Source organism: Sardina pilchardus, chromosome 6, assembly GCF_963854185.1.
Source record: "Sardina pilchardus chromosome 6, fSarPil1.1, whole genome shotgun sequence".
Taxonomy (NCBI): Eukaryota; Metazoa; Chordata; class Actinopteri; order Clupeiformes; family Clupeidae; genus Sardina; species Sardina pilchardus.
In genome coordinates this window covers 28,699,174-28,726,673 of record NC_084999.1, presented here as the reverse complement: position 1 = coordinate 28,726,673, position 27,500 = coordinate 28,699,174, and the positions used below count along the sequence as shown (strand labels likewise).

The following is a 27,500-nucleotide window of genomic DNA, read 5'->3' as shown; positions in this document are numbered from 1 at the left end:
GGTGAAAAAACAGTGCATATATTTTCTGTTTTGATTTTTCATGGTGCAATCCCTTTGTCTCAAGGTGACTGTTATCACGCTAGATCTGGCCAAAGCTTTGGGGAAGATTAAGTGCTCCGCCGATGCTTCCCCTCTCCTAACCTTTACCGTGCCTATCCATTGTCTCTGGCCACATGGCTCTCCCCGCCACTAAATGCCACTTAAGCTATTACTACTTCCTGGGCTGAGCCCGCCCCTGACCCTGAGAGGGGAGGACAGTGAGAGGGCGATGGGATGAAAGCCACTTCTCAAATGCCAGCGAAGCACCCGTCAGCCCACCCGTCCTCAAAGTGGGGGGATCTCAGCTTCCTCCACACCACATCTGTGTTGGAGCACTTTGTTGAGAGGCACATGGGTGGGGTGTTGGGTGTGTGTGTGTGTGTGTGAGTATGTGTGTGTGTGTGTGTGTGTGTGGGTGTGTGTGTGGTGTGTGTGTGTGTGTGTGTGTGTGTGGGATGGGGAGATTTTTTGCTGGCTCAGTGCAAATGTTTAACTGTGTACTTGCTGTGGTAGCACTTGCTAATACCTCCCCTGTCTGAGCGTATTGACTCCTAGCTAACTTTACAGCCCCTGCAAGTGTAGCATCCACAATTTAACTCATTGGTCTGCCACTGGAGATCGGCCCTGCGCTAACAGCAGTGCACTTAGAGCTACATTGAATTACTGCGCGAGGAGCAGCTAGTTTGATTTGCAGAAATGCAGCAACAGCAGGTGCGCTAATAAACTGGCAGCGACTAAGGAGATGGGGAGAAGTCGCTGGGATAATAATGCCTCTTGTTACTGCAGTTGTCTACAGAGCTTAGATCCCTCTGCCTCAGCTGCCAAGCCTGCTGTATTTCCCTGATACAGGGTTTCTTTTTTGTACAGCTTTTCGCCTTTCATTATTTCATGTCTGTCACAGTTTCAGACAAGCTCGCTCAACACAGCAATGTTCTTCAAGGGAAATATGCCTCATATTACCTCAATGGCCCCAATCGGAACAAAAGCAAAGCATTTCTTTTTCTCTTTTTTTTTTTGAAGAGAGAAGGTGTCTCATAAGAATAGACTATGAAATAAAGATCTCTTAAGGTCCTCTCTGAATCTCACCCCCACGAAGCAGCTTTGCCCCATGATTGTTGGGTAGGCCTACATTATGATATTGTCTACCACCTGCAACCTACTGAGGAGAGACTAAGAGAGTCTTTCTTTTCCAGATTGACTTCCAATGATGAACTTCAAATTACAGACTGTCTCATGCCGCCAGGAGAAATGGAAGTGACGATTAATATATTTTGAGGATTTGTGCAGTAACCAGCACCATTGGTAGGAGACAGCACAGTGCCAAGGCTTTTGCTCAGAGTGGTGGAACGGAAAAGGAAGTCATAGGCTCCCAAGTCTGTCTCTGGCGGCGCGGGCTTGTACTCACATGCTCCATTAGTTCCCGGATCAGGCCGTTCCACTGGCCCTTGTCGTCCTGCGAGCCGTACTTGCCGTCCGGCACCAGGCGGATCTCGTAGGTGAAGCCCAGGATGCCGGCGAGCTCCTTGAGCAGGTCGATGCAGAAGCCCTCGAAGCGGTCGTTGCCGACCAGCGCCCTGTCAGACTTCTTAAGCATGACGTATGGCTCCTCCTGTTGAAACAGAGAACATCAAATGAGCGGCCGTGTTGATCTAAGCTCTTTCGCTTCGTTTGAACATGCACCCCTAATTTAGCTAAAGTGATTTCTGCTGTTAGTGCGCAGTGTCACTTAACGCAAGGCGACAGTTGATTCAAACGCCATGCATCAACACAAAGATTGAGAAAAGACTGCATTAGAAGAGGTTGCATCGGTCAGCCTTTTGCAAATGTATGCCACTCTAAAACAATTGCAGTATCACTTTAAAGTATCACTTCATAAGAACTATTATTTAATGCAGATATAGATGTAAGCTCCATGGCTTGTTTGCAACCTCAGTGATGTTACCAATGCAGAGGAGGTTCGCAGAACAAAAAAACATACTTATACTTTAGTAAAAATATTCCTTTCGATCATTTACACAAAGGTTTATGAATGATGTGAAATAATTCCTCAGATAAAATGCTATCTGTAATCTTTGAACGCTTGTTCACGCTTGTCTGTCTGTTGTGCCATATGGAGAGGGTTTGCTTTGTTGGAAAAAATCCATTGGCCGTCTCGCACTGGTACGCTCAATGGAGCTCAGAAAAGTACTTGAAAGAGAACAGAAAGCATTTGTTAACAAATTCTGCTTTTAATCATGTTTTCTGTCAACACTTTTTTTTTAAGCTACATGATGCAACCAATTGATGTTGGTGGGATCCCTGGACAAAGCCCGATGTGGCTTCAGCTCAGCCTTGTGTGTTTTACGACCCGGGCACTGTCAAAAGCTTTTATGGTGGTGTAATATTTCCCCAAGCAAGTCGTTATTTGGGTCGTATAAACTCTTGATTAGGAACAGAATGCCGTAATGAAAATGAACATGCTCGTAATGTCGCCTTCAAAGCTGTCACAAACACAACGGAGACTGACAGGAGACTTTACAGGCAGCAGGCACGCTGAAGGAAACTAGGAGCAGGAGACACCAAGAAACAGAGGAGAAAAAGACCCTGTGCCTGCTTTAATTCTATCTGCGTATAAAGCCTGCATGTACATTAACTTAAGACTGCGTGGCAATCAGTAAAGCCACTTCGGTCTTCGGTCTTCTTTTTTTATGAGACTGCGCTACGCTTCCACTTGAGCTATTGTGCCATTTATGGCTTTGAATGAGCAGATACGCGATTTATAGTCCTTACCGAGGTAATCGATTCTGTGGTCAAGGTGACCCCAGCTCTCTCTACTTGTTTCGCCCAATTCAAGCGTGACAGTGGCACGAAATGGGCAGCTGCGGAGAGGAAATGCTGCAGTCTCAATAACATCCTAGAGGATGTCTGACAGAGGAGCGGCGGGCGGGTGTGTGTGTGTGTGTGTGTGTGTGGGGGGGGGGGGGGGGTGGTGAAATGCCCACAGTCGGAGATGGCAGAGGAAGAGGAGGAGGAGGAGGAGGAGGACGAGCTCACAGCCAGCCTGTAAGGGTATGACTGATGTTGTAAGCGTGCGTAATGATGCTCAGCTGAGTTTGGAAATCAATTTCACCGCCGCTCCCCCCCCATCTTGTCCAGTTGCCTTGATAGTAGATGTCCCAGAAGGGTGCCATTTGCATGCCTCTGTCACCGGGGAGCCCCGACTTTAATTTGTCAGACTCTGCTGTTTTGTCAGGCGACACAGGCCCAGCATGGTCTCTTTCAGCGGCAGTGTATTAAACACATTAAAATGCATATATATGCTGGGACTTATTATGGTAAATACGTTCAGTGATTAATGTATACAAACTTTTCAGGAAAATGGGTACAGGGTCTCTAAATTAGATAAGATTAACCCTTTTTGTTCCGAAGGACTTAAAAGGTTCAATGAACTATGCAGAGGTGAAAGGGAATTCATATAAGTGAATTATTTTAGCTATATTGCATTACATTATATCATCATAATGTATATTATTGTTTATTTCTGAAACATAATTTGTTTATTCAGCACAGTACTGTAAAATGGAAACATGATGTGGCAACGTTTGTGCGGGGAAAGACACACATAATTGATTCAACCAATGGAATAACATAAAGTCCTCCTCATTTCATTCAAGGCCAAAACATGTCTGTGTCCTGCACTGTTTCCAGGAAAGTCCTGTGAGCTTCCACTGATTTAAAACAGCCAGCCTGTCTGTTGTATTATAATTCATAAACATACTGCACAAATAGATGGGAGCGTAGGGGGCTAGTGGGCAGAAACCAATGGCAAAGCAAAGACAGTTAATACCAGACAGACGGCACATTCATTATTGTAAGCTCTTACATATAAGTAAACATGCCACTGTTATCATAGACAGCCTATTCTTGCACTAATGGCTTTTTATGGAGTCTGATGTGGCTAAACAAACTTGAATACAACAACAACAACCATCAAGAATATTCCCATTTGTTACTGATGCATGTTCTATTTGGGGAGTAATAGTAATAGTAATAGTAATTTGGGGGTAATTATTATGAAAAAGTCACTGACAATGTCGATGTTACCCCGCGTGGATTTAGGACATGGGTGCTGTGACATATAATTCGCCACGGACACCTTCCGACCTCCGCAAGGCTGACAAGCCTTTTTCTGTAACCTCCGACAACCACACAGAGAGCGGCTCACACGAGAGTTCGCTAGAGAGGGTGCCTCTTAAAAAGGTCTCAAGCCAGCTGTTTCACTATTTCACTGCATCTGCTGACAGTAAATGCAACTCCCCTCGATGCTACTGGAAAAGGCACTGATTATATCCTTTCCAGACCCCAGTTGGTCATAATTGCAGCCTCGACACTCAATCTTCTCCCTTAATGATAGTGTTTATCATTGTTGATAACTCATGTGTCTGCCCAGAATAACCCATGTGAGGGTTGTTCGTTGACAGCCCCCTCCCATGACTCCACACAACACCACGCAGCCCCCAATACAAAGACTCGCTTCGACAGCCTAAAGTACAGCCTCCGAGCGTCCGCATGTGACAGAGGTTACAGGGGGGAGAGAGGGCACCTGTTTATGCGTGCTTCACAGCATCATACTGTGACCAACGTGATTTTTTTGGGCTTCGCTTAGTTCACAAAAGTGCACAGACAGCATAGAAATGCCATGAATGTAGCAACATGCACGTCTTATACCCTTGAGCATAAATTGTGTATTTATTTATATTTACCGTGGACAAAAACACTGAACAGAAATGAAAAGCAATGCAACAGAACTCAGCGACCATGTTGAAAAAAAATTTACCTATGCAGTGACTATGTAGGCTATGTCTTTTAACGTAGGGATAAACTAACTCAGATTATGAATGTCAGGGTAACAAAGCAGTCATTGTTTAGCCTATGGACACACGGGTGCACCAAACAGTTAATAATGTGACCTTTTACGCTACGGTTAAAGTAAACCATAATTCCAAATACCATGAAGCACATACAGTACTATGGTAGTAGCGTTACCAAGATCTCACAAAGACATGCAGTAATAATGTACGAATGGATGCATTAATAAATTAATGCATTAATATGTAGTGTCTTATAAACATACAACCCTGTGATCCCTATTTCAAGTGTAATTCAGCCCTCAAGAATATAGACTGTGGGAGAATCAAATGGTGAAGTTCTGGGTGTTTTCTGATAAGAAACAGCCACAGTTTAAAAGATGTGGGTCACAGAGTCGGCCGCACGTGAGTGAGAGGGAGTGTGTTGTGTGTGTCGGTGCTGTGTGTGTCCTTCACACGGGGTGCTGCGGTGACCTACCAGGATGGTGGTGATGACCAGGGAGCGGTTGGAGAGCGAGTCGGTGATGTTCATCCCATTCCGCCTGGAGACCTCGGTGATGTTGAGCCCCACTGATGCACTCCACTTGCCCACCTGAGGAAGAGCAGGGTCACATGACTAGACTGGCCAGCAAGCAGCCAGGTGACCTCTTCCATCACCCAGAGGTCATCTCTCTCTCTCTCTCACTCACTTACTCTCTCTCTCTCACACACACTCACTCACTCACTCATTCACTCACTCACTCTCTCTATCTCTCTCTCTCAATCATTTTAACACATTTCATCGCTTCTTTTTCTATCTGGTTTTCTTTCATGTCTGTGCACTCTGAATTCAAAATTAAATTCAGAGAGCACATGTTTAAAGCCTCCTATGTTAAAGCTGAAGACTACCATTGCATTTCTGTTGGCTTTATTCTCTTCTGCTGTTTTTTTGCAATTCTTGACAGTGTGTGTGTGACATACATGAACATGGATCACATTCAAAAACAGCACGTAAGCCAACAGCACCTAAGCCACAGCTGGACAAAAGCAGAAGCTCCTAATTAACGTCACATGACGAAAACAGGAAGTGCATGACAAGGGAACCAGGGAGGCATGCAAAAGGCCCGATTACTGTCGGCCATCTGGTTAATGTACAGACAAAGTTCTGGACAGATAAAAGGAATTTCAGGCAAGCGTTTGCCTCCATGTGAAGACTCTTGCATAAAAAGCAGACACTTCTGAACGAATCATTAGTGCAAACAGCCCTATGGCTGTCGACACCCCTCCCCCACACACAAGTCAGGGACCCCCCATCTCCTCCCCCACACACAAGTCAGGGACCCCCCCCTCCTCTCCCCTCCTCTCCTCTCCTCTCCTCTCCTCTCCCCTTCCCTCCCCTCTTCCTCTCATCTCATCCCCTCCCCTCCTCTACCCTCCCCTCCTTTCTTCTCCTCTCATCACCTCCCCTCCCCTCCTCCCCTCCCCTCCCCTCCTCTCTCCTCTCCTCCCCTCATCTCCTCTCCTACGCTCCTCTCCCCTCCTCCCCTCTCCTCTCCTCCTCCTCCCCTCTCCCCTCCCTCCTCTGCACCAGTAGAGCCCACCAGTTTAAAATTCTCCATGCCAACAGATGAGACTGATCACGTTAAGCTAAGTGGGCGCCTCACAGCAGCATCCTCCGCCCCACCTGATAATGACACCTCATGTGCAGTAAAATGCGTGTGTTTGTATAGCATATCAGTTACAGCCTGCGCTGGCACAGCAGGTATTCAGGAGGGGTTTCTGCGAGTACTGCTGTATCCTAACACATATGGACCGTCTAGTTGTTGCTAATTGCAGGCAATTTGTTTGATTCATTAAAAGTGATTATCCAAAGTAGCAATTCTCAAGTTATGTATGCTACTTTGAAGAGGAGTGACAGGCATATCTATGTCCACATGCAGGCAGAAAAAGGCTCATTTTCAAGTGAGGGAAGTTGCTGCAATTCCAGCGAGAGCTAAGACGTGAGCTAATATTCAATTAAGCGGGATTATTTTCAAAGTCCCTATCTTACGCCGCTCAAACAGTTAAAGCCGATTCCACCACTATCTATTCAAAGTGCACTGGACGTTTGACACGCAACCACAAAAGATATTAATGCGATTTCACAGCAACATGACATGGGGATTTTCCACTAGCGATGACTTAGCCATGGAAGGGGAAGAGTGGTTAGGAAGAAGAGAAGAACGCCACATTATACCCCATTGGAGATTGCTAAGGGTTCTGACCATATTGAAAAGACAAGGCGACCTTATTGACACATGGTACACATTGAGAGGTATCAGACAATGTATGTAACTGCTTATTGGGCCAAGTCTACTTTACCTATCAAATGTATTCATAGAACTGACACGCCAAAAATATTTTTCCCCCTTTTTTGTTTGTTTGCTTTTTCTATTTAAATGTACAAGATGGCAAACAAACATATATACACAGGCCATTAGCACCAAAAAGCATCACCTCACATCGCTATCAACACCAGCTGCAATTTGCAAGGTTGTGTACCCTAATCCAATTTGTTTTATGACCCACTAACTTATGCTTATGCGCAACCAGCCCATTGGCTTCCTTGTTAAGGAGTAAATTATACAGCAAAATCTAAAGCGGCTCCTATTTGTTCCATTACAGAAACGGAATCAGACAAGTAATGTGGGAGAAACAGTTGTGTCGTTATGTCAGCAATTTGTGTCGTGCTAGTTAGGAGGGCCCATTAACGTGGAAGTTACTGTTTCACCCTGCACTTTGTCATTCCACAAACAAAGAGGATCGTTTCGAGAAGACGACCAGCGTAGTGGTACTTGAACCTAGAATCACTTGCGCTGTATACACACCTAAGACTTGCTGTACAACCATAACAGTCAGCAATAAAGTACAGTATAGCAAGGATTAGCTTACAGTTAGGCATAGTGGTGTTTTGTTTTCCACGTCACATGAAATCCATCTGTTTACACTGTAATTTTGGACTCCATAGATGAGTAATATGGTGCCTTTCTTCACCAGGTGAGAAGTCGTACACAGCCCTCAGCGTTGACAAATCATCAGCTGATGCCCCAACCCACAAAGCACTGCATGGCACTGATGCAGTACCTAATCAGTAATTACAGAGCTGTGTTGTGAAAGAATGATCTGTTATGCACTTGTGCAGATATGTGTGAATAAGTTCTACAACACAGTGTTTCATTTCCCTTTCTGTGTGCATGTGGGCGTATGTGTATGCATGTCTGTGTCTGTGTGTGTGTGTGTGTGTGTGTGTGTGTGTGTGTGTGTATGAAACTGTTTCAGAGGCAGACATTTTGAACAACACGACATACACAGACATGCAAGCACGACATACAGTACACTCATGCAAGAGAGAGAGAGAGAGAGAGACACAGAGAGAGAGAGATAGAGAGAGAAAGAGAGAGAGAGAGAGTGACACACAGGATTAGTCAGAGGTGGTCAGTACCTTCTCCAGCCCGTCCTCCTTCAGGCTGATGATGTCCAGGTCAAAGTCAGTGCGCAGGCCGGTGGAGTGGTTAAAGGACAAGCGCCCGGTCAGGCCATCCCAGTGCGACTGGGGGGTAGGCGGGGGGGGGGTGATACAGTCATTAGATTTACAGACATACACACACACGCACACGCACACGCACACGCACACGCACACGCACACGCACACGCACACGCACACGCACACACACACACACACTCTCATCCTCAACCCCTCTCTCTCGCTTTCTCTCTCACACTCTCTGTCTTTCTCTCTCTCTCTCTCTCACACACACACACACACACACACACACACACACACACACACAAACCACATGGCTTGTATCTCCCTCTTAATTATGTTTTACATCCCAGCGCCTCAAACGCATTCTCCCTGCAGACCTCAGTCTTAATTAACGACCATCTCATTTGCTTGATTCCTCACTAGGAAAGAAATTACGTCGCACCCTCGAAAATCTGATATAGCGATGCCTCCTCTTCCCACTCCTCCAGCCTCCTCCTTCTCTCTCTCTCTCTCTCTCTATCCTCAACCCTTCATCTCCCCTCCTCCTCTTATTTCTATCTATCACACACTCTCTACTCCTCCTTTTCTCCATCTTATATCACCCCTCCCTCTAGAATAGTGTCTCCTCTATACTCTCCTCTATGCATTCGGAGTGTCGTTTTTTTCATTTTATTTATTTATTTGTTTATTTATTGCTTTGGAAGGATCCTATCAGAGTGAAATGACCTGGAAACATTTAGTGATACGAGCTGTTCAGAGTCTCTAAGCACTTAGGAGAGGTGTTTTGATGCTTCCGTTCAATCTCCTTTAGCAGGGTACACTGGAACATCCTATACGAACGGAATGATAGTGGTAGAGGTGTCCAACTATTCCTTACTCCACCAGGTAACGACAACCTTGACACATGTCAACAACACCTGTCTTTCCATAATCAGGTTGCCTTGTGCAAATAGAGTCGGATTTCTCTCAACATTCTGGTTCCTTCATCCTTTCATTCTTCAAATCTTTCCTTGACCTCGGAACATTTTCCATCAAGGTCAAGGTCAAGTGGGTAGAAAGAGAATGACGGTAAAAAAAAAAAAAAAACTGAATGCAGCCTCTTTTCTTCACTTTCATCCCTAATGCTCTCTCTCTCTGTCTCTCTCTCTGTCTCTCTCTCTCTCTGTCTCTCTCTCTCGCCTTTCACCCATTGTGACGTTAGAGACTTAACAGAGTCTTGTGTTGGTGTCGTTAGAGACGTAACAGAGACTTGTGTTTGTGTCGTTAGAGACTTATCAGAGACTTGTGTTTGTGTCGTTAGAGACGTAACAGAGACTTGTGTTTGTGTCGTTAGAGACTTAACAGAGCTTTGTGTTTGTGTCGTTAGAGACGTAACAGAGACTTGTGTTTGTGTCGTTAGAGACGTAACAAAGACTTGTGTTTGTGTCGTTAGAGACTTAACAGAGACTTGTGTTCTTGCATGCCTATGCAGAGAGGCAGTTCTTCCCACGTTGATTCAAGCCTTTCTCTCCATTTTTCTTATATTTCTCCCTTTTGTGTTTGGTCTCCCTGCTCTCCTAGCAGTTCCCCATGCTCCGTGGCACAACTGTGTGTTCTACAACTCTAATCTGCTTCTTCTGAGTCACAATCAGCGTGTCTCTTGTGATGTGAAATGCGAGCTGATTACGCCGCGTCGGAGATGCATTGTGACCAGAACGGACTCGTTTTGCCGAAACTGGGCCACTGTGACTCACTGCGCGGCTGGCATGTGGATCCGGGGTTGAGGGAGTGAGGGGGGATTTATCCAGACAGACTTTGCACCGCACCACTCTTGATTAGCTCATTTACACGCATAGAACCATGCTCTCGCTTGGGCGTGTGCCTACACACACACACACACACACACACACAGAGAGAGAGACAGACACACACACACACCACATGCACACCACACACACACACACCTAATCCTGTGCCTACACATGTACACATGCACACACACACACACACACACACACACACACACACACACACACACACACACACACACACACACACTCAAGCAGGATACAAACAAAGGCAAACATCACAACCAGTGTGAAGAAAGAGTCTGTTTGACAGGTGTTTCTTTTTTTCCCTCTCCCTTGCTCTCAGCAACAACACAGATACGAGGGAATATGGCAGCACCCCTGTTCTCTGAGTGTGCACATCACATTGCATCGCATCTGCTCTGTGCGTGTGTGTGTGTGTGTGTGTGTGTGTGTGTGTGTACGTGTGTGTGTGTGTGTGTGTGTGTGTGTGTGTACGTGTGTGTGTGTGTGTGTGTGTGTGTGTGTGTGTGTGTGCACGCGTGCGTGGGGGTGTGTGTGCGCGTGCAATTCATGTGTGTGTGTGCGCGCGCGTGTGTGTGTGTGTGTGTGTGTGTTTGCATGTGTGTGTGTATGTGCACATGTGCCTGGGGGTGTGTATGTGTGTGTGTGTGTGTGTGTGTATGCGTGCGTGTGTGTGTGCGTGCGTGCGTGCGTGCGTGTGTGTGTGTGTGTGTGTGTGTGTGTGTGTGTGTGTGTGTGTGTGTGTGTGTTTGCATATGTGTGTGTATGTGCACACGTGCCTGGGTGTGTGTGTGTGTGTGTGTGTGTGTGTGTGTGTGTGTGTGTGTGTGTGTGTGTGTGTGTGTGTGTGTGTGTGTGTGTGTGTGTGTGTGTGTGTGTGTGTGTGTGTGTGTGCGTGCGTGCGTGCGTGCGTGCGTGCGTGCGTGTGTGTGTGTGTGTGTGGTGCGGGGGTGGGAGCAGGGCTGGTGGCGATGCTCTTGCTGTTACCTCCTTGATGCCGTTGATGAAGCGTGCGCCGAACCTCCAGGGCTTGTGCCGGTGGCACTGCAGCGAGTTGACCGTCATCGACGACTGGTGCTGGTAGGACACCGACACGATGTGGACCGCATCATACGTCAGAGCAGCGTCTGTCTGGAGTAAAGGGCCGGGATTACGTCAGCCGAGTGGGGTGGTAGAGTGGGGTGGTAGAGAGGGGTGGTAGAATGGGGTGGTAGAGTGGGGTAGTAGAGTGGGGTGGTAGAGAGGGGTGGTAGAATGGGGTGGTAGAGTGGGGTAGTAGAGTGGGGTGGTAGAGAGGGGTGGTAGAATGGGGTGGTAGAATGGGGTGGTAGAGGGGTGATAGAGAGGGGTGGTAGAGTGGGTGGTAGAGATGGGTGGTAGAGAGGGGTGGTAGAGTGTGGTGGTAGAGTGGGGTGGTAGAGTGGGGTGGTAGAGAGGGGTGGTTGAGTGGGGTGGTTGAGTGGGGTGGTAGAGAGGGGTGGTTGAGTGGGGTGGTTGAGTGGGGTGGTAGAGAGGGGTGGTAGAGTGGGGTGTTAGAGTGGGGTGGTAGAGAGGAGTGGTAGAGTGGGGTGGTAGAGAGGGGTGGTAGAGTGGGGTGGTAGTGTGCGGTGGTAGAGAGGGGTGGTTGAGTGGGGTGGTAGAGAGGGGTGGTAGAGAGGGGTGGTAGAGTGAGGTGGTACCGAGGGGTGGTAGAGTGGGGTGGTAGAGAGGGGTGGTAGAGTGGGGTGGTAGAGAGGGGTGGTAGAATGGGGTGGTAGAGAGGGGTGGTAGAGTGGGGTGGTAGAATGGGGTGGTGGAGTGGGGTGGTAGAGAGGGGTGGTAGAGTGGGGTGGTACAGAGGGGTGGTAGAGTGGGGTGGTAGAATGGGGTGGTAGAGTGGGGTGGTATAGAGGGGTGGTAGAATGGGGTGGTAGAGTGGGGTGGTGGAGTGGGTTGGTAGAGTGGGTTGGTAGAGGAGTTGGATTATGCCAGCCGAGAGGGTTGGTAGAGAGAGGTTGAAAGGAGCGAGGGGTGGGGGGAGGGGTGGCAGTTGTCATGGTGGTGGTGGGATTGCTTTCTCTGTAAAAGCCCTAACAGGTATTCTCTTCTGCCCTGTTGCTTTGCTTTAACCCGGAGATGAGAAAGGAACAGGAAGGCAGGGCAGCACAGTAGGAACAGAGCCCAGTGTGTAGGCTACACGACGAATATGTCAAAATGCAGAAGCAAACAAAAAACAAACGCAAAAAAACAAACGCAAAAAAAACAAACAAAAACAGAGGAATAAAAACTGAGCTACAGTTGCCTCACCCTGTGTGTCCTCGCCCCAGCTTATAAGAATCACAGTTTCCACACGCTCCCGCAAATAATTCATGTGGCACCCTTCTGTGTGCGGAAGCCTTTGCACGTATAGATAGGCAACTTTCCAGCTGAGTGAAAGGAAATTAAAGGCAGCCTACCTTGATGTTTTTTGTCACACCAACTACCTTACAGTAGTAGGGAAGCAATTAAATGTGTGCTCTTCCATAGTACTTACAGAGGAGGGGGAATATGTGTGTGCGTGTGTGTGTGTGTGTATGTGTGTGTGTGTGTGTGCGCGCACTCTCTCCTTGAAAAGCCCACTCCCCTGCACCAAAATAATTAGACCTGCAAGAGGGCTGTGTGGGAGTGTTTGAACCTCTGTCAAATGCATTAACACAAAACAAACAATACGGCAATGGGGGCTGCTGTGAAATATTCACATTGAATTTCATATGCGTTTCCAGCCCTTAACTCTCTATTAGCCGCGCCCTTATTACGTTACGCCGTTAAAAAGAGCGGCTTTGCCGGAAAAAATTCACGGGATGAGATTTGAAGATTATTGGATTTGAGTTTTGCTGTGATCAAGAGGGAATTCATCATGTGGTAATAAACAGGCCGTAATAAGGCGCATAAACGAGATCAAAATTCTGTTAATGTGTGACCCCGCCGCCTCCTATTATGGCACCGTGTTATTAAAGCAGCATTCTGAGGCGGTGATCCGTTTCAATTTTTATCTCTAACCAGAAAGAATGTGGGAAGCACAAAGGCAAAACAACTCCTCTTATGCCTCATCATTTATATTCTTGCTAATTCACGGCACACAGAGTCATTTCAATCTGCAAAAGCTTGGCACCTAAAAGCCTTTCCGACTAAGTGGGTCCATGCTTCTACCTTTGACCCCTGTGACTCGCTGTAATCGCCAAGGAAACACTGCCGAATGCAAGACGACGAGAGAGATATCCACTTTGAAATCAATGTTGTCACCACCGCCACCCAATTTCCCCCCTCGGGCAGAAAGAGAGACATACCGTCATGATGCCCTCCAGAAGGCCCGAGTCTGGCTTCAGGGGGATCTGCCTCTCCTGGGACCACTTCTCCATGATGGAGGCCACCTGGGGGTTGTCCACGTTCAGGATGCGGAAGCCGGTCATGTTGACGCCGCAGAAGCGGTACGGCTCCAAGTCAATAGCCATGAGGTCCTGCACAGAGGAAGAGAGAGAGAGAGGAGAGAGAGAGAGAGAGAGAGAGAGAGAGAGAGAGAGAGAGAGAGAGAGAGAGAGAGATCGAGATCCAGGTGGCAGAGGGGAGATAGAGAAAGGGGGAGGATAGAGAGAAAGAGTAGGAAAGACAGAGAGAGGGAGAGGGGGGGGATGAGGGAGGAGAGGACAGAAGCGAAGACAAAAAGGAACATGTGAGAGTAATTCAGATAGAGCGAGAGACAAACAGAGTGACATGAGATGAGAAGAAGAAGAGGGGGGGAATCAAATGGGACGAGGGGGAAAAAAAATAGACAACGTGAAAAGAAGAACGAGTGAGAAAAGGAGTGTGAGAGGGAAGACTGGGATCCCATTCAGCTGACGGGGCCTGAGCTTTATGGAGGCTGCCTGTGTCTTTGTCCTCCCATAAAGGAGAGGAGGCAGGCGGGGGAGGGGGGGGGGGCACTGGGGGGATAATACACTGCTCTCAGCCAGCCTGAGCGGCCAGGGATAAGGGATTTCACAGGATGCTCATACTCCAGAGTCCAAGACCCACAACCAGGGATCCCATCACCGGCCTGATTGAAACGGCCACGAACTCGGTAAGCCGGAGTTCATGTTTCTCATTTTAGACTATAAGAGAGTGTTGATCTAGGATTGTATTTCACTCTTTCTCCCACATGACGTGACACCTGACTGACTGCCTGCCTGGTGCTGTGGATGTATGCCTAGACGCTCAGTATGCATGAGTACGTCTACAGTAAGTATTGACTAGAGCCCCTTTATTGTTTCAAATATGCATCTTGTCTCTTCCCAAGGATTGACTTGGCATAAAGGGCAGCACACACGCTTACACGAATTAATAAAATAGACGATTCAAAGACAAAAAGGTTAAGATAGACAAATGTAAGTATAGTAAAGCAAAACATTTTCAAACCAAACCATCATTCAATATTGAGCTGGTTTAGTGATTTCAAAACGTTACAAATTCCCATCGACATTGAAACGCACAGTATTAAAATGCTACTGGCGTGTGCTTGCGACTCCTCGGGTGTTCAAGATGGACTACAGCAGATAGAGATCTCATCCTGGGCCGAACCTGGCCGAGCTCTGTGAGATGCAGACTGCAACCCTGCCCAGACACTGCAGCCACCTGCCAAGAGTTTGTATCTTAAAATGAAAGGTGTTTAATCTGCTGAAGCTCGTTAATAATGCATTGGCATGCCCGTTAAATATGCAAACACAAAGCTAACCATTTTTCTCTCTCTCTCTCTCTCTGTGTGTGTGTGTGTGTGTGTTTATTTCTCAAAACATTGGTTTGTTTAATAGTACGCAAAAAATACTTTGTGAAACTAGCATCCGGTTTATCGTGTAACACCAAACGCTGAAGCACACAGCATATGTGAATGCCAGAGGGCTTCCATAAACCCATTTGATAGAACATAATAGACTTTTTTTTTATTAACACCCTGTAGTGGTGGCAAATGGCGTGCATGTGTACAGGATAAGTGCTGAGTTGCCCCCAGACACAAAACTGTTTTTTTTTTCTCTGTATACTCCATAAGGATGTAGGATGATGCTTTAATATCATTTTCACCATGAGAGATCAAAAGAAATCTCTGTCAAACAAGACCTTGACTAAAACTGTTCTACATCCCCTGGTAAAATGTGCTCCTTTGGACTCAAAACCGGTTGTAAAAATAAATTGTGCTTTTAAAAGATAACGCTAAGACCATGCTCTCATACCATTTCATTTTTTTGTTGACTTACTATGTCGATTTATTTTGTATCTCAAAGGATTTTGAAATGTAATCATAAGACATCTGAATGTGGCTACTTACGTTTGCCAATACGGTGAAAAAGCTTAAACCAATATATATAACCTGCGAGAGGTATTCGTCTACACTTGACTCCAATGCATCTGATCAGACTTTAGTGCTGCAGTGGTGAACGCCAGGTGAATACCCAACAAGCCAAATCCAAACAGGGACTCACAACCTAAACGGGGGTGATCCCTTAAAGAGTGGGCCAAGCTAAGCCACCACAACGTGCTCCTCTCAAATTCTTCTCGATGGAGCCTGCAGGGATAATGCTGCAGTGATGACAGACTAATTTCAGTGGCGAAAGTGGCTATTACCCCCTGAACACGTAGCTGTTGACTTTTCACGCTCTAATAAATAAGAGCTTCCCTCATCCCCCAAACAGAAAACACAGCAGCGCTATATTGCTGAGGAACTTCATTGGGCAAGTGAGGCTGATTGGGCTGCCACATAAATGATATGTCTATTTATCAACTTGGCGTCTTTTTCGCCCGGCAGGTGAAATCTGTTTTAATGCTTCGCAGCTTTACCTAAGATCAATGATGCGGTTGGACACAGCAAGGCTGCACACACGGTCTTTATGGTGGATAAAACTCTGGATAAATGTATTTTGTTTTAGCGCAAAGTCATTCTGGATATGGCATTAACACACTGATAAATGTTTGATGTGCATGTGTAATGGATGCCTAAGGAAACACTGATTTGCCCACAGTAGCTCAGTCTATTAAGTGCTCGGCAGGTCAGTGCTGTTGAATGTTGAATGTGATACTTTGGTCTGTGCATGAAGTGTCAGTGGCAGCCACACAATGCAGATGCCATGCTTCTGTGCTTGAAGGACAGAGCTCTTGACAGATCCAGTATCCCAGGCCGTGTAAATGTATCTGAGCTTACCTTCTAGCCACTCTGTCTGAACTTATATCACTAGCTATTATTACGGGGTGAACAAGGGATCTGCCGAGCAGTGCCTGTTTTTAGGATATGTGATAGTGCTTTAGACTAATTATTCACTTGTGGTATGTGTTGCTTGTTTGATTTAATTTAGATGCTGTGCACATTTGGATAGAGTAAAGGGATAAGGGATAAGCGATACAAACAGGCCTATACTGAAGCTGCCAATAAGATATTTTAGCAATGGATCACTGGGAAACACACACACACACACACACACACACGCACACACACATCCCATGAAAATCCCATGAAAGCACAGTAGCAGGGTGGCTCGGTGAAAAAAGAAAAAAAAAAAGAAAAAAGACTGGCCCTTCTCCACAAGTCTATCCAATTCTCCGAGGGTGGAATCTGAACAGTTCAGAAGGATGAGGCATTCCAGAGGACACCACTGGCAGGGCCTGCGGTCGACTGAGCCTTTGTGTCCCTAATGCTGTGGCATCAGCTCCTGCTGGCTGGGTAGTGTACCAGAACAAGAGGCAGATTCATACTGGACACACATAGAGGCGTGTGCATGTGTTACACAGCCCTCAGTGGAGGTCTTCTTATGTCTGGGTGAGAAACAGGGCTGTCTGCAGCATGGGTGTTGTTTGAGGCGTATGTTTTTGACAGCCCTGCCAAACTGACTTAAGGGTTCTGCATAATAGGAGTCAGTTGAGTAAACAAAAAAGCAAATAGCAACCACACTTGGAGGAGGACCAGTAAACTAGGGAAGATATTGATGAAAAAAAACAACAACAAAAAAATCGATTAGCATATCTGCATCACTGCTTTCAGAGAGAGCCAGAGAGTCAGTGTCAGAGGCCATGTCTACACAAAGACAGTTTTCGTGAAAACAGTAACGGTTTTTTTTATCATTCGTTTGGCCTGGCCTCAAATCGACCATGGCGTTTTTTAAAAAACAGTTTCCCGGGTGTTTTTGTTTTTCTTAAAAAAAAAAACCCTGTTTTGACCTTGCCGTGCGAACAGCAAAAGAGAGAGTCCGAGAGTCAGTGAGTGTGGCCAGCCTACAGTGGAGTGGACGGATGCTATGGTCCGGGTATGTGCCAATTCATCCGTTTCATCTGTGCACAACAGAGGAAGCATCTCTTGTGTTACTTCTTCACTAACTCTCCTTTCCAGATAAGAAAGAAGACATCAAAAAAAGAGAGAAGCAAAATTCAGACTAAGTCTGGCATGATCCAGGGATTTTTTTTTTTTTTTTAACTCCCTGTTGCTAAGAGACATTGATCCTAAACAGGCTAAGGCAACAGGGTGGCAGAGGGACTGTCACATTATTATTGTTATTATCATTATCATTATTTTGTTTCTGTTTGTCAAGGAAATTAGATGTCAGCGCAGTGTTTGGGCTGTGTTGCTAAGCTGTCAGAGCTAGCGCAGTACAAACGGAAACAGCCATTGGTATTCCAGGGGTGCCAGTAACGAGCCGGATGTTGAGCGCGCTTATGTAAATTTCTGCTCTGAGCCTCTGCTCTGCAGCGCTGTTTTATGTACTGTGTCTAAAACGACACGAGGACGCGGCTTATAATGCAGACGATCGCATCGCTCCCCTCGCCGAAAGTTAGGAAACAGCCAAGTCTGAGCACCGAGGCAGACAGGGGGGAGGGTCGTAAATCAAAGCCCTCCCATGTGTTAAGATATTAGCCGAAGTGCAGGCGGCGCCATCAAACCGGGGGCTGACACAATCAATTGACTCCCAATCTGTTGCCTTTGTAGTGCCTTTTCAAAGACTTTTGTTGTCTTCATCGGGGGAGTAGGAGTGTTTACAGAGGGATATTGAAGACTCCATTACTCCGCTGTTTTGTCAAACGAAATTGATATTTTGGACCCGTTCCAAAGCCCATTGGCAATTAGACGTCATTCATCAAAATATGAAACGAGACCGGGATGAGAACAAATGAGAATCAATTTGCATTAACAAGTGTTGTACATTACCAGAGTGGTGAAGATGTAGTGGTAGTACTCTGTCATCATTCCCATCATCTGAGCCTGCGAGAGCGAGAGAGAGAGAGAGAGAGAGAGAGAGAGAGAGAGAGAGAGAGAGAGAGAGAGAGAGAGAGAGAGAGAGAGAGAGGGTGTTGGTGAAATGCTATAATAGTCAGTTGGTCACTTGTGGAAGTCTGCAATCAATAGAGTGGCCAAGACACACACTAAACACGGGTGCCTTTCAGCTGAGGAAACACAGAAGTGAACATGACACAGATTGCAATGAACCCAGGCAGTCATAACAGGGGGGCCATTGCTCACTGCCTATGTGTGTGTGTGTGTGTGTGTGTGTGTGTGTGTGTGTGTGTGTGTGTGTGTGTGTGTGCGTGCGCGCGCGTGCATGTGTGTGTGCGTGCGTGCGTGTGTGTGTGTGTGTGCGTGTGTGTGTGTGTGTGTGTGCATGCGTGCGTGCGTGTGTGCGTGTGTGTGAGGACAGAGCCATTCACTGGGGATGACTCAGCACCCAAACCCTCCTCCCACTGCTGCTGTAACTCATCTATTCATTTAGGAAGCCCGCACAATCAAATAAATAAATAAAAACAAAAACATAAACAAAAACAAGAGCTTTGTGTGAGTCAAGCACACAATAGGCAAGGGCCTTCGTCTGGAGGCAGTTCTAATCCTGTTTATCATGTGTCCTCCCTAGGTGCTTGAAACCCAATGCTTACTTGAAAGCTCTTATCCGAGGCCTGGGCTCTCTATGGCGGATGGGATTTTGTGTTAACTGTAACATCTAGTGACATGGAGGTGAGGTGAGAAGGTCTGAGCGGAGATTTTGAGAAATATCTCCCTGTACCACTGCCACCTTTATTTCTTCTCCAATTCAGAAAACACAAGAAAAGCCATATCAGAAAAAAAAACACATTATAACCATTTTTTTTCTTTTTTTGACAGGTGGCAAAAGCCCTTTCTTCCTACCAGCCAATTTCAAAACCAAATACCCCCTGGCCCCGTGGCTCCCGGTCTATCTCTCGATAGACCTGCCAAACATGCTTCAATCCATCTATCCATCCATCCATCCTCTGCAGGCACATCCAGGCTTACAGCTTTTCCAAAGACTCAAAAGTCTTGGCCTAGAGACAGACCCCTCCACACACACACAGACACACACACACAGACAGACAGACAGACAGACACACACACACACACACACACACTCTTTCCCATTTCCTTTCTTTTCCCCTGGAGGCGAATTCATGTACTGACAACCGGGGTTGGAGTGTCGATCCGAAAGCAGCCGCGAGGCGAGGCGAGGAGAGCAGAGACACACAGACAGGTGGCTGCCTTTAGGAGGCTGGGATAATGAGCGCTCCCACAGACAGACGACCAGCAGACACGCCAACACACGCGCGAGGCCTGACAACACAGCGACAACGTGCCACGGAAGAGGGTCACCCACTGCCACAGAGATGCGAAGCTGGAGAAGGTCAATTCTGCCAATGTAGAGGCACAAAGTTGGGACTGGCAGAATTTATTAAGCTGCTTACTTTCAACTTTTGGCCCATAAACTGCAGCTAGATAGAACTGCCTAGGGATCGAGCCTCATATCACATTTTCCCCTATATATATATATGAATTCTTCCTGGAGTAGGCATTCATGGGAGTTTTCCTGCTAGGTTCAGATTTGCAGCTGGTGCCACTAGGATGATGCTCGTAAACCCTGGAACCAGCCTTGAGTAACATAAATAAAACTCACTGGCTTGGAGAATCAGAATGCCAATCAAGTTCTGAAATGCTATTTTATGTATTTATTCATCCATTTAAAAGTTTAACCTCGTTGTCAAGCGTGGAGGTAATTCATACATTGCCTGAAGACCTTATTGATTTAAAGTTTGTTACAGTTTTATCTGCCATCAAAAATTATGATTTCCCTGAAACCTAGCCCCATGTCTTTGATGATTCAAGCTAAAAAAAAAAAAAAAAAAAAACAATAACCAAAAACATTCTCAGACATTCAGACAAGACAATTACAATCTTTTGGCTGCAAACATGTTTCTCCTGAAGCACCATCTATCCTGAATTTGACCCAAAAATGATCTAGCAAGTGGCAACCTTATCCCACCGCTCAGAAGAGAAATGAAGAACTGAAGGAAAAATCAACAACAACAACAACAAGACAGTGGATTGGGCAACACAACAACAACGAGACAGTGGACCGGGCGACTAGCGTGAGTGTGGAGACGCAAAGTGTGTGAGATTCACACCACATGGGGAGCCAGGCACCAGAGCTTCTGTGCTGAGAAGAAGCATACTGTATGTGCCCGAGGAGGAGATGGCTCTCTGAGCTCCGCACACTATTTTAATCCTCCTCTCCTCTCCTCTCCTCTCCTCTCCTTTCCTTTCCTCTCCTCTCCTCTCCACTCCTCTCCTCTCCTCTCCTCTCCTCTCCTCTCCTCTCCTCTCCACTCCCTCGCACAACGGCAGAGCTTTTCGCTTGTTTGCTCATTCGCCCGCTTGTTTGTAGGCTCGCTTGTTTGTCTGCTTGTTGTGTGTTTGCTCAGCCCGCACGAGTAAACAAGTGCATCCAAAGGATTGAGCAAGACTGAGTTCTGAGCTGTGCTTGACAGAGTTCCATGTCTGTGTGATGACACGTTAGTGTTAATCTAGAAGAACAGTCGTGTTCTAAATCTAAAGTCTTGAATCTACTACTTATTAGGATCTATTTGATCTGTTACAGATAACTATTATCCAAAGTGATATTGGACAGTCAACAGTCCTCTCATAGCACTACTACAGAAAATTGCAGTCATTGATGCAGTTATTACACTCATTGCTCTTAAAAGCTTAAATGTTGTTTTACCATGATGTAAGTCGCCTTGGTTAAAAAGCGTAAAGTGAACACATGCTCACACAGTATCTGTGTCGAACTTAAGTTAATTTTGTTGAGTAACCTACTGAGTGTCATGGAGGCCAGACTCTGTGAGTGAGGTACAGTAAAGGCCGTCGCCCACCGGACACGTACGCGGCTCGCCGCGACAAGAAAACAATTAGAACTCCTTCGTTTTCAACGGAGCAAAGCCCACTGGAAACGTCTGCCGCGCAGCAGCCGCACAGAGAAAGAAAACTATTCTAAAATCCTGCACGTCAAGCCCAGACCGCCACACCGCTGAACGGCGTGTCCGGTGGGTGCCGGTCTTAAGCGTGGGCTCCTACCTGCTTGAGGATCTGGGCCGCCATGGCGTGACTGCAGTCGAAGATGATGCGGAACTCACGGCCGCGCTTCATCTCCTTCAGCAGCGGCCGTGTGTCCGTGTTGTCCAGGGGGAGCTGGCGGATCTTCAGACGGATGTTGTACCTGGACGGGGCCATGATCAGCTCCTGTAGTCTAATGAGGCCTGGGAGAGACGAGGGAGAGGAGTGAGACAAGGGCTGCTACACAGAGCCAACCAGCAGGGAACAGTGCGGATGTATAAGTATAAGTATGTATCTTTTTTTGCTCCCATGAGGGAAATTCGTTTTCTCATGTAACCCCATTTAACCGTTTGCACACAGCGAGGTGAATCACACACTAACCCAGAGCAGTGAGCTGCCTGCCCAACCAGCGGCACTCGGGGAGCAGTGCCTTGCTCAAGAGCACTTCAGCCGTGGACTGGTCGGGGATCGAACCGGCAACCCTCCGGTCACAAGCTCGAAGCCCTGACCAGTAGGCCACGGCTGCCCACATGATGGATGTGGGACACTACCATAGGCCAATGCACTAATACATCTTATTACACGGCTCTTCAGAGTGCCGCAGAAAAGTTCCATTCACATGAATGGCCTTTCCGACGTTCGGAGGCCTGTTAAGTCTATTTAATTACCGCTGAAAAGTATATAATGACTGCCGTCAATGGCAACAGGTTTTGCGCTTTTGATTCACGTCTTTCATATCAATCCGCAACAGGTCTGTTCGCTTATTGGAATGGAATTTCACTGAAAGTGAAAAGTCAGCTCGGCTGCGCGCCAGGGTTCTGTTCGCCCTGTCGGGACTTATTTTTCAATAATTACCGGCGGACAATACTTTATCTCTTACATATTCCAGAACATTAACACACAATGAGAAACGTTTGTACTTTCTTATGGAGTAATTAATTGCAAAGTATAACCAAAGACCCAATGCGATGTCTTGTTCAATTGTATTTTCTTTTAAATATTATATTAGCCTCTCATATCATTTTATCACATTTGATTTCATTTCTACTTTAACATAAGAGCAGCTCCTCTGGCATGGCTGAGTCATGATGAGCTCATAGCGACTGCAAGTGCGAACACACGGCGGTCTCACCTGTGCTGTCGTCGTACACCACGGTGGCCGTCTTCCACCTGAGGAACTGCACGAGGTCGAGGATGGCGTAGCTGAGCGAGGAGTAGTCGGGGTACAGGTTGGCGTAGAAGGTGTCCCGGTTGTCCATGGGGTGGTGCTTCCACCTCACCTGGATGTGCGGCACCTCCAGGGCATTGCAGATGGACTGCACGGCGTTGGAGGAGGAGCTGTGTGACGGGCCGAAGATGGCCACTACGCCTAGAGAGAGCTGGTCACAGGCTGGACAGGGTGGGTGTGTGTGTGTGTGTGTGTGGGGGGGGGGGGGGTATATCAGGTCAGTAACAGGGGTAAAACGACAGGGGCACATAAAACACTCAACATGATCACAGCTGATCTCCATCTGCGCTGCCTGGTGTAGCTGCCACCGCTACAGAATGTGGCAGGTCCCCTTAGAGGGACCATATGACTGCATGGTGAGCTGAGAAACAGCCGTGTTCCCCTCATAATCATCACAAGCCAGTCTGAGTCTACAGCATTATGATTAGTGTTTTTTTATGAGGACGTTATGTCTCCTCCATCCACTCACCTTTCCTGGACGCCTCAAAACTGTCGTAAATGTTTATCCTCTGGATGTCGTACGTTAACGTTGTGTTGGGAAGTAACGTCCTGTTCCTGTTGATGTTGTTGACGGCGAACTTAAAGGCCAGCTCCTCTGAACTCACCGGGCCGCTGGGCGAACCTTCTGTTTGCTCAAAAATGCCCCCTGCAAAAACAAATGGAGGCAAAAATTAACATGGGAGGCCAATGCTAACAGAAGCTCGTTTCCCTGCTGCAAACATAAATCTCTGAAGAGCTGGTTTGTTTTTATTTTTTATTTTTTCATTTATTTTTCCTAAAAAGTGGACTTCACTTAATGCTGGTGGTGGTACACAAAATAGTGTTGTTTAGCTACCGCCACATTTTCCACAGCAAATAGAAGGGTGAGAGAGAGAGAGAGAGAAAGAGAGATAGAGAGAGAGAGAGAGAGAAAATAAAAATATGGCTGTCCTGCTTTCCCCACCATCGCTGTGAATACCAAGTCGTGGCTTTGAAGTTCAGACGTGCGGTGGAAGGGAGGCTGAGAGCTGGGGAGGTGCACAAGAAAATGGCTCCATCACTACAAGTGCTCATGTTCTTTTTTCCCCGACCCTTCCATCTGCTTTCATGCCTCGCACGCGAAAAAAAAAAAGAAGCGCCCTAACAGAATCACAAAATGGACTGTGTCTGGATGATGGGGTTTTCACACACAAATGGGGGTAATTGCAAATCGTTACTGGCTACATCTTCAGTATGTCAGTACGGGGTTTACGGAATCAGGAGAGTTGGGTTGAGGGTGATCTACGATAACTGTGCTGCTTCATATCTACGGTGTAAGTGGTCTTACTTTACCATGCAGAAAAAAAGATCACTTTTATCCAGAGAGGAAGATTTCATTTAATTCCCTGGGTATCTGAACATGCATTACCATAGTTATCTTGCCTTCAAAGAAATGACTACATGTTTCAAATTTGATTCCGGGTAATACATACTAAATAATAAATCTAGTTAAAGAAATAATAATGAATAGATCAAATATATTTGTCACCCTGTATAACAGTGCATTGAAACCTCAAAGAGAAATGGGTCCATTTGTCATGTCTGCCCTGGAACTGTAACCAGTGTAAAAACAGTGACAGCAGTGACTTTCCCAGTTGTCCACTTCTGTGTCCATTTAAAGGGCCCGACCCTCGTAAATTGCCATGATGAAACATCTTGCAACAATATGTTGCATGAAGGCGGTGGATAAAGGATTATTTGTGCGGAACGCTTTTAAGGCGAGATCATTACCTGGTACTGCATGGTACACACACACACACACACACACACACACACACACAGACAAGCACACACAACTACAAACACACACACACACACACACACACACACACACACACACACACACACACAAAAACATGATGCATGTTGTGTAAACATTTAGACATTGACATGCGAATGCACAAATAGACTATTGTGAAACTTTTTTGTCTGATCTGTCTAGAAATCTATCTAGAAACACACACACACACACACACACACAATAGTTGTGCTACACTAAGAAGGTTGCGTGTGCAGACGCTTTCTCCTGTGCCAGCTGATTCCCCACTGCAGATGGCCAGGAACCCCACAAGGACCTCCAGAGCACTGGGCACACTGCAGCAGGAGCACTACCGTCACCACCACCACCACCACCATCACCACCACGACCGCCACCGCCACCACCACCACCACCACCACCACCATCACCATCACCACCACGACCGCCACCATCACCACCACCACCACCATCACCACCACCACCACCACGACCGCCACCATCACCACCACCACCACCACCATCACCATCACCACCACGACCGCCACCATCACCACCACCGCCACCACCACCACCACCACCACCACCACCACCATCACCACCACCACCACCATCACCATCACCATCACCATCACCACCACCACCACCATCACCACCACCACCACCACCAACACCATCACCACCACCATCGTCACAGCAGCAGCAGCAGCAATAGCAGCTTCTACTATTTATGACTCAAAGCCCCCTCCACTTCCCACAGGGACGTAAGCCCCCCTCCCCTTCACCACCCCCCCCTCCTCCTCCCACCCTCTGGAAGGGGACGGAGCATTAAAATAAATGAATCCTGCCGTTTTGTAGGGAAATCTCATTAGAGTACATTAAGTAATTGCTGGAGTATATACTAATTTGACTGTTAAGAGGATAAAATGTGCATTGCTCGGAAGCACTTTAACAAATTTAATAAACAGGGGAATGGGCTCTGTGGAAGGGGAGGGGTGTGGGGGTGAGGAGTCCCGGGATCATTTGCATTGCCTTTTCAGAATCCTGTCATAAGCTAAAAGCTTAACGAAGCCCCATGTTCCCGTTTCCATCAAAGCAGAAGTCTGTGTGTGTGTGTGTGTGTGTGTGTGTGTGTGTGTGTGTGTGTGTGTGTGTGTGTGTGTGTGTGTGTGTGTGTGTGTGTGTGTGTATGTGTGTGTGTGTGTGTGTGTGTTTGTGTGTGTGTGTGTGTGTTTGTGTGTGTGTGTCTATGTGTGTGTTTGTGAGAGAGAGAGAGTGAGTGTGTGTGTGTGTGTGTGTGTGTGTGTGTGTGTGCTTGTGTATGTGTGTTGGAAGCAGAAATACCCACTGCACAAAATAAATAGGGAGCTTTTAACGCAGGGTGTTCCATAAATAAGAACATTTCTGCTTGTTCTTTATGACTAAGGCCACGGGCATAACAAGCTGCAAAATGTAGAGTTTCTGTACATCTCTTCCTCTGCATTCCGAACACCTCGCTTCTCTACACGTAGCCTAGCATTACAAAAGATCCTAATTAGTCTCCGGGGTTGCGCCAACAAAAAAAAAAAAAAATCCTACTAATTGAAGCTGCTGCTGCTCATAATTTGTCCCAGAGTGAGCTGCTCCATCGGCTGCTATCAGAACTTAAGGGGAAGTGTGGGCTGAAATGAATTGTACTTGCCTGCAAAAAAACAAGGTGAACCAAGATCTGTTCTGCATTCATTTTTGCTCTGGTTCAACTGTGGCCTTCACTGATCCTGGACCATGGCTATTTTCAGAGTGCGCGTTTTTAGATTTCAAAACAAAACATTCAGTTAAGTTATTCAGCGTTTTGGAACTACTTACTACGCACAGTTATTAATTATAATAGCAGAGTAAATCTGACAAGTGCAGTTGATTGAACAAGAGCAGTGCATGATTAATAGTTATGAAAAGTGCCAGAAAAACACTATCCATCATAAGAAGTGCCTTCTTAACACTTATTAAAAAAACAGATACGTAATAGTCTGGCTCCAGAAAGTAATAGTTCTGCCATGTACAGGTTCTATCTGTGCACTTAACACGAGATTTCAGTAATTAGCTGATCTACCTGGCTTAAAAAGTGTGCTAATTAGAATCAGCTGACTATGGGAATGTGCTAGGTACCTTTACTTTCTCAGGCAGGACTTTTACACCTCTGATTAAATTTTTTTTTTTTTTTTTTTAAACAAAAACAATCCATGCTTCTGTTGACTTCTGGAATGAAGAAGTATTTATTCTATTATTCATTCACATTCAAACAGGAAGTTGTGTCCAAAGCTGGTGTGAGTCCACCTTTCACAGTGTGGGGCAAAGCCCACATGTTAGTGTCACCAGCCACCTTGTGCTCCAGTGCAACCCAGCACGAGCTTGTTAACGCTCCACACAGCCAGGCACAGCCGCTGCATGCCAGCCTCGCACAATGAGACAATATCATTACGTTTCTGGATGTGTGTCCTGCATGCTAGTGAGCACTGAACATCTGAAAGGCTTTCCTTTGTACAGTTCCCTCTCTCTCTCTCTCTCTCTCTCTCTCTCTCTCTCTCTCTCTCTCTCTCTCTCTCTCTCTCTCTCTCTCTCTCTCTCTCTCTCTCTCTCTCTCTCTCTCTCTCTCTCTCTCTCTCTCTCTCTCTCTCTCTCTCTCTGGTGGTGGTATCCCCAGTAAGCTTGTCAATAGACTGCCTGCACCCCAGCACCACAAAGCACTTAAGTATACAATGAACTGCTCTGCACAATGGCAACCGAGGGACAATTATGGCAAAACAGCTCCCATTACCCCATGTGCATATAACTGACCAATTAAAGTTGTTGTCCCCCCCCCCCTCATCATAGTGTGCTACCTTTGGGCATCATTAGCTGCAATCATATGAGATTAGAATTGAAGGGGGTGAAAAAAACAATATAGAAAATGCACTTTTG

At 46.6% G+C, this 27,500-nt stretch overlaps 1 protein-coding gene across 1 annotated transcript in view; it reads right to left on the bottom strand.

Moving 5' to 3' along the window:
• Window positions 1-27,500, bottom strand: part of grik3 (glutamate ionotropic receptor kainate type subunit 3) — a 106,563-nt gene that overhangs the window by 25,030 nt on the left and 54,033 nt on the right. The window contains exons 2-9 of the mRNA XM_062537804.1: window positions 23,259-23,435; window positions 22,694-22,951; window positions 21,583-21,764; window positions 18,379-18,432; window positions 13,508-13,678; window positions 11,190-11,333; window positions 8,347-8,454; window positions 5,365-5,478 (exon numbers count right to left, since the gene is read on the bottom strand). Coding sequence (XP_062393788.1) covers window positions 5,365-5,478; window positions 8,347-8,454; window positions 11,190-11,333; window positions 13,508-13,678; window positions 18,379-18,432; window positions 21,583-21,764; window positions 22,694-22,951; window positions 23,259-23,435 — 1,208 coding nt within the window. The remainder of the gene's footprint in view (window positions 1-5,364; window positions 5,479-8,346; window positions 8,455-11,189; window positions 11,334-13,507; window positions 13,679-18,378; window positions 18,433-21,582; window positions 21,765-22,693; window positions 22,952-23,258; window positions 23,436-27,500) is intronic.